General features: G+C 43.3%; 1 protein-coding gene across 1 annotated transcript in view; it reads right to left on the minus strand.

Moving 5' to 3' along the window:
* Positions 1-696: 696 nt before the first annotated feature.
* LOC104947033 (ankyrin repeat and IBR domain-containing protein 1-like) overlaps positions 697-7985 on the minus strand; it is a 12375-nt gene continuing 5086 nt past the window's right edge. Inside the window, exons 3-10 of the mRNA XM_010772961.1 lie at positions 5812-5983; positions 4219-4350; positions 3370-3555; positions 2621-2738; positions 2275-2495; positions 1711-1799; positions 1473-1617; positions 697-1225 (exon numbers count right to left, since the gene is read on the minus strand). Of these exons, the coding sequence (XP_010771263.1) occupies positions 1046-1225; positions 1473-1617; positions 1711-1799; positions 2275-2495; positions 2621-2738; positions 3370-3555; positions 4219-4350; positions 5812-5983 (1243 nt within the window). The 3' untranslated portion in view covers positions 697-1045. The remainder of the gene's footprint in view (positions 1226-1472; positions 1618-1710; positions 1800-2274; positions 2496-2620; positions 2739-3369; positions 3556-4218; positions 4351-5811; positions 5984-7985) is intronic.

A 7985-nucleotide genomic window follows, 5' to 3' on the forward strand; every position in this document is an offset into this window, starting at 1 on the left:
ACTGTATTCTTTACTTTCTCCGTCTTTATATGTAGATTAGAAGATATTACTTATCTCCGTCATGTGTTTCCATAGCAACAACAACTTCCTGTCAACAGCGTAAACTCGCCTTCAAAATAAAAGCATCTAAATAAAACAGGAAGTTAAATTACATTTAAGACATACAACTGAAACAAAAACAATGTAATATCCTTTTCAGTTTCACAGAACACAAATTGGGTTATTTACATAATATGTTTACATGATTTTTTTGTGCAATAAATGCAATCTCGATGTCATCGTTCTATAATAGGATGGCTACACGACGGCATTGCGAGGGCTTCACGTAGTCGTGTTGCCTTCCTAAGACAATCGGGCAGCTTCTTGTTTCCTTCGTATTGTCTTCGTGAGGCGAAAAATGCCCGATGGCACCGATGATCACACGAAGATGACACGATTTGACAAGATGCCCTCACGAGTGCCTTACGAAGGGCAAAAAGGACACAAATTCAACACGAAAATCAACCTTTGCAAGGCTTCGGCAATTTTTTGGCATGCCAAAGATTTTGCCACCGCTCACGATGTTGCTGCCGGAGCCTGAGATACTCCACCGGCGGTCATACGATGGCTTAAGATGCCCTCACGAATGGCCCGATGTTGTTGTGATCTGAGCCGAATTTGAACATTTCCTTTATCGCGTGTCCATCTGGTGTCAATTTCGGGACAGTGTGAATGGGGCTTTAACATTGGCACAAAAATACAGAACAAATATTGAAATATAACAAATAATGACTAATAGTTAACTCAGTATCATATCTTAAATCATAGTGCACTGTATCTTATTCTCTTTTGATGTCTATTTTAGTCATCAGATGATATAGAACCTAGGTATTGAAATATATTTTTGGCTTTAACCTGGTTTCTTTTCCCCTAGCCATGACAACTTTAACTAAACAAGTGTAACTCTAACCCTCCTGATCATTGTCTGCTTGCGCTGTAGTTGCCGTCATCGTCTTGTCTCAATCATGGGATAAAAAGGTTGTTGATGACATAGTCATAGTTCAGGTTACGAAATGAACACTGACCAGCAGAAGAGGTGACCCTTGCCACAATCCACAGCTGGGGAGGGCAGCAGGGGGAAACTGTGAGGGTCGCTGTCCCCGGGGCCCGGTCGGGTGAGACGCACCGCCCGTTCACAACGAGCCGCAGGACACCATCGGATGGCAGGATTGTTCTCCACAAATGCCTGCAACAGGGACAGAGGAGAGGGGAGAGAGATTAGAGAAAGGATGAGGAAGCAGAACACAAGACCGACAGGAGGGAAAGCACAGAGCAGAAGTGATTGGGAAATGCCCAAACAGGCCAAAATAAACTAAATATTAAGGGACAAAAATATACACAAAATGTTACTGTGTTGGAGAAACATCCCTTCAGCTGTGGAGAGCCTTAACAAAGCATGGACTTCAATATCTGTATGAGGGTTTTTCTTTTACCTTAATGTCAAACTGTAGATATCTCTGGTCCATCTCTCTGGAAACGACACTCTCTATCACATGCACCGGCACCAACTGGTAGCACTCGTATGCCGGGCAGAAGATATTGTGAGCGTCGCCCTCCTGAATCTTCACGTTGAGGAACCTGATAAGCACACAAACAGGAAAATGAGTTCAAACAAATCCTCAAAAACATTGCAGAACGCAGGAACATTTACACACAAACACAGGTCCCTACCCTTCCCAGCATGCTCTGCAGAACTCGTGTCCACAGGACATGTCCACTGGGTCCTCAAACACAGAGATGGAGCAGAGGCAGATTCCACACTGCAGGGAGAGAAGATAAACACACCATATTCAAATGTTGTCTGACACTTAATGATATCACAATGATAGCTTAAAAAACAACTATGTATATTCTATTAACTTTAATACTTTGCTGTGATGTCTTTGTAACCATTAAAAGCAATACAACACACCTGCATTAAATCCCTCCTTTGTTTGGATTGGATTTAAGTCTGACATGCTGATTCTGATTTTCGTTCTTTATAAGAACTTTAATTGACAGCAAAAACAAACATTTGGATATATTTTCTTTAATTGGAGTCTTCTTTAAGTTTGTTCATCAAAATATAAAAAAGACCAATTAATTCACTTAAATATCATCCAAATAGGAGTTTTGAACTAGTTTTAAAAACGTTACTGACAGGGTGGTTCGTCCACAGCTTATTTTGGGCTTTCAGGGGTTAAACTTATTATTCCAACAACAAAATATGATTTATTTCATCACTGTGTGTCTCACCGAAGCCAGGCCCTCCTCTCCCGGTGAAAGGCAGCTGTCGGTCGGGGAGGTGAGGGTGAGTGTGAGGGGGGAGCGTGGGGTCCTGGGGGTGCGAGGCGAGGGTAGGGTGTCCCAGGCGTTGTACCCGCTGGGTGGGGGTGTGGGCATGGTCACACCTGAGCGCTGGCAGCAGCCCTCAGCGTCAGACATCCAGGCCTCCAGAAGCTTCTCTCTGTCCCAGTCTGAGAGAGAGGTTGAACACACATTGAGCGGCAGGGACTGTGGATGTTATTCTCTTTAAATAGTGCAATGACAACGAGAGCTGAGAGGGTTTGTGAAGGTCTCGTGAATGTCAACTTCCACACACCATGTGCACGGAGCAGGGCCTCAGCAGTGAAGAGCGGGGCTTGAAGCATGTCTGCCGTCTCTACGATCAGCATGTCCTTCAGCCTGCGCAGGTCCTGCAGCTTCAGTCCCTCATACGGCTGAAATGAAAGGGAGATGCAAAGAGAAATGGAAGAAGAAAGAAGAATGATAGAAAGGAGAGAAAGCAAAGGGGAGAAACAGAAAATGGGGACGAGAAAGAAAGAAAAAGGTGAAAAGTATGAGATTGAGATGTGTTCGAAGAAGTAGAAAAAAGATAATGAGAGGGAAATGAAAAGGACAGGGATATGGTTGTGGTGGTGGGGAGAAAAACAGATTAAGTATTAGCATAGATTTGGCTGCAGGAAGGAAGATCAAACTGCTATCAGCTGGCAGCTGGCAGGCTCGGCTGGTGCCCTCCGTTACACTCACATCCCGAGGAACAAGAAGTGAGGAGAGTGTATGTGTGTGTGTGTGTGTGTGTGTGCGTGCGTGCGTGCGTGCGTGTGTGTTTACTGGTGCTACTACACTGAACATGTCATATTTATTCGTCTATATCACATCATAATGCCTTCTGTGAAACTCAAAGTGAAAACCATAACAATGATCATACATGCTACATTAGGGGAACACACAGACTGATGCTGCAACTGTGAAAAAACACTGAGTTGAAGAAGATGCACATCCTTAGAAGGAATCTAAATATCTTTTTTAAAAGTCTAGCCATCAGGAAACCCCCAGATCTTGTCTCACCTCCTTGAATTGAAGCAGGTTGGTTTCACCGTCTGTGTTTGACGGCTGAGCTGAAGAGGAGGAGAAAACCATCTGCGACTCCAGGCTGAGGGCCAGCTCGGTGTGGTGATGCCGCTCCGCGTGGTCACACGGCGTCAACTTGTCCTCATCCTCCACAAAAAGGTCTGCCTCGCTCTGGATTAAGAGCTACAGGGAGGGAAGAGGGGGGAGAACAAAAGGAATGGGAGAAAAGGGAGAACGTTTATAACGGAGAGGAACAAGAAATTGCAACAAAAGAGAACAAAGACAGCGAGAGGCAATCGAACAAAGAGAAGAAAGGAGGAAGGGGATGGGAGAAAGTTGTGATGGGAGAGAAACAAAAAGAGAGAAAGGTGAGTAGACAGTGACAAGTGAAAGCAGAAGGGGAAATATAAGAAAAGCTAAATTGAAGTTAAGTCAAATGGAGAAAGTTTGAGGCACAGGCAGAGGGGTTATGAGCGAGTGAACAAAAGACGAAAAGAAGAGAGAAATGTGTTCAAACTTTTTATCTTAAAAGGATAATATCTGGGTTACAGTTCCGTAGGCCGCCCATATCAGAGTTCATTTTCTTTCAATTCAGGTTTGGATTTTTACAATACAAAAGCTGTAGAATCTTGAGAAACGGGAGGAAGCAGAGCTCGGATCTGACAGTAACGAAACACAGAGCAGATGTTCCTGTAGCAAGAACGGGCATATGGCTGCCTAGAGACTCTGTTGACTGTAAAATCAAATCCAATCACACAGCACTTAGAAGAGATTTACCGAACACAAAACAAAGCTCCTCCTCATGCTAGCTCCAGGATGGAGGTCCACACACTCTCTCTCTCTCACCTCCACACAGCTCTTCATGCCTGCCGCGGCGGCGTAGTGCAAACATGTGCTGTGGTGATTATCGCTGGAGTTGACTTTGGCCTTCTCGTACTGGCCTCCGTCGAGCCGGGCGCCGGTCCAGCTCAGGATCATCTGCCAACGGGGGAACCCAGAAATTCAGAGACACAACATTTGGATGATACTTTTTTCCACTTCAACATCTAAGTTGCCTTTCTGTTAGGGATGTTAAGATTCACAGATTCACAGGTGCACCGGCATAAACGCTCAAGATCGGCTACAGTTTGGGTTGAACTCGCGATGCATCGATTGTAGAGTCTTTGCATCGGTAAAAAAACTATTCATCATTCATATAATATCCCCTCATCCTATCAGCACTCAGCAGAGACGACCTTTGATCTTTGCTTCGCACTACGGAGGCCGGGAGTCTCAGTTATCAACACACATGGAAGTCGAAGAGAAAGAGAAACACAGCGCACCGAAAAATACCTACAAATCAAACGTTTGGCTACACTTCGGATTTTTCAAGAAAGACGGTCAACTTGAAAAATCCCTCGCAAATTGTTAACGATGCCGAGCCGCTTTAAAGTACACAAGTAGCACGAGGAACTTAGCGACGCACATAAAGAGGCGACATGGGGTCTGCGGCTGAAAAGAGAAACCTGAAAGTTAGACATATGAATTCAATCACTCAGTGAGGTGTTCTGTCAGAGAGAGTGGTGTTTAGTTTACAGCAGCCTGTGACTGCCAATAATAGTTTAAATGTCTTCCTTACTGTAAGCAGTTATGATAGAGCTGTTTGTGAAAGGTTATTTGTATTCTTTATTGTTCATATAGAAACCACTGCTTTCTGCTCACTGGTGAGTTAGCCTATGAGTGTTAAGCACATCAGGCTGGCAGCTGTATGGGCGTTTCACTATGGTAGCTGTTATTTGCACATTGTTAATCATGAGCAATGCATCCTTACATTGTTTAACTGTGAGGTGTTATACAATGTACTTTACTCTGGAGAGTTTTTTTAACGTAAAAAAGGTAAAAAAGAAACAGCATGATGGGATGCGTAGTACTAGTAGAGAGAACCAAATATGTAAAGCACTTTTTTGTTAATGTATGATTTGCTGCATATAAGGAATAAAACAAAAATCCTCTGTCGAACCATATTGAAGTACCATTATTTTGCATCGTGTTGAATTGTATCGTATTGCCCCGAATCGTCGAGATTTGTTATCTTTCTGACTTGTGTCTGCATTTTACGTTTATATGTATACCTCATCCCTAACGTAAGAGGTAAGTACTTCGCGACTGACGCGTACCGTAGCTAATGCAACGGTTGCTATGCTATGTAATTCGCTATGTAAACATTTGGGGTTCGCTGACGCTATTGCTAAGACAACCGTATAAGCTATTGAAACTAAGTTTGTAATAGCTATGCCCCGTATGTACGGTNTCGTATCGAACTGTATCGCAACAGGGGTGAATCGCATCGTATCGCATCGCCTGGTGTTTCAAATGTATTGTTAATGTATCGTATCGTAGGCAAAGTATCGAGATGCGCATGGCATCGGCCTCAGTGATGGAGATCTCTACTGTCTGTACCTGCAGGCAGTCGGCGCGGCGCTGCTCGTCCCGCTGCGGTCGGGCCAGTCGCGGCGACAGCGCCCCCTCTGGCAGCAGCAGGATCTGCGGGCCTTGGCAAAGCACGTGGAGGCACGTCTCGTTGTGCACGTTACACTTGTTGGGGTTCCCCTCTTTACTGAACAGGAAAGACCTATACAATGCAAACAAGAAAGAAGGGATGACAACATTGAGGACAGCTTTTTAAGCAAAAAAAGGTCTTCTGTGCGGCACTGATTTCCCCAACTTAAACATTTCCGGACTCTCGACACCTTTATCATCACAATTCAACTAGAAATGCAATAGCAAAACAGTTTACATAATTATTTTCTACTGACAGCAATCATTGTATATTGTCACTGTTTGTTTTACCTATTATTATTGCATGTATTGATTGTGATTTGAATGTGCTAAGCTAGCTGTAGTTCTCAACTGATGTGATAAAACAACAAATATCATTACGGGACTGTTTCCTTTCAAATATTTGAATAGTCTTTTGCTTTACATGAGTGATTGTTCAGGTGCTACATTCTGAACATAAGCTGGTATGTTTAAAATACCTTAAAACGTAACGGAAAATGACATACACCTTATGCCGCACTATGTATCAATATGTGGAGTAGCATGGTTGCTTAGAAAAGAAAACATATTTACTTCCTGTTGGAGGTTTAACTTGTAATGTGTACATTATTTGCCCAGAGTGTCTAACTGTTATGATGTTTGAGTTCAGCTCTAAAGAGAAGCACACTTAAGAGAGAGGCAGAAGTGGAGGAAGGAGTAGATGGAGACATGAAGATGATGTTTGGAAGGGAGATGGATTGTGAGATGAGCGGTAAAGAGAGGAGGGAGAAGAAAGGTGGCAGAATATCGACTAAACCTGCAACATCTCTGAGATAATGGACATCACACACACACACACACACACACACACACACACACACACACACACACACACACACACACACACACACACACACACACCCCCTTTTCAGGGTTCTTTCCTGTCCTATAGTTGTTTTTGCCTCCTCTCCAATGTTCTTTTCCATCTTCTCCTTGAAATAATTGTTCTACATCATGTTAACCTGTAGAGAGAAGGAGCCCTGCATATTTGTATCAGAGTTATAACAACAACATTTGACAAGACCTTGTCACTAATGATAGTTCAATTAGTAAAGGATGTCATAAGATTTCTAATAGTTTAATACATGATTTGTTGTGAAACCTCTCCCTCTCTGCTCCCACTATTGAATAAGCGTTTCAATGTTTCCTTATTGTGAAACCTTCCAGCCTGCTCTTCCACTTCTGACCTTCTTATCCCGTCAGCCCTGAGCCCCCTAAAGCCTCCCCCTAATGACAGTGCACTGCCGATTCACGCACAGAGCAATAATCACTAATTATTCCCCTCAACTACAACCCATTGCCCCCTACGCTACACAAACACATAAAGCCTCATGGTCACGATGGATGGCCTTAATATCAGTATACTAAAAACAGCAGGCTCGAGGACGTCACAGGTTGAGCTGCAACTAAAGCTGTTCACTGTGTACGGTAACTTGACGAGGGCAGGAAAAGGGGAAGTGATAAATATTACAATTGAGACTGAAATACAGCTTTTTTTTCCAGAATGTGACTAAAAAAGGAACGAAATTAGCACACAAACATATACAAACAAAAGGTGCTGCTGACAAATGCATATAGTTTATGTCTCGGCTTTCTGAAAACAACAGGAAATCAATTGTACCCAATTAAGTCACTGTTTTTATTTACATATTTCTCAGACGGTGTGGAGGAAGGGTGACATTTCCTGAACTACACCCTTTTTCTTTCCTTCTAGTAATAACTCTAATTGTGATTTCCCAAACAGATATTGTTAAAATAATCTAAAAAACACACCACCAGCCCACGCTTGTCCTCTCTGAGTCTCTATTTTGTCTGAGATTTCTCGATGGTCTATCTTCTTGCCTCGGTCCATTCAAGCTGTTGGAACAAAGAAGCGTTTCCTCTGATTCTTATCATGAGCAGAGCGCTGCGTTCAGCACGCCTCTCAGGCCCATTATAGGTTAATAGGAAAGGACACAAATAGCACACCAATTGATTCACTGTGATGTATTCATAGAGTCGGACACATTAAGCAGTTTTGGAGCCACAGTTCCCCC

This window comes from Notothenia coriiceps, unplaced genomic scaffold (assembly GCF_000735185.1).
Source record: "Notothenia coriiceps isolate Sejong01 unplaced genomic scaffold, NC01 NC01_scaffold00011851, whole genome shotgun sequence".
Lineage (NCBI taxonomy): Eukaryota > Metazoa > Chordata > Actinopteri > Perciformes > Nototheniidae > Notothenia > Notothenia coriiceps.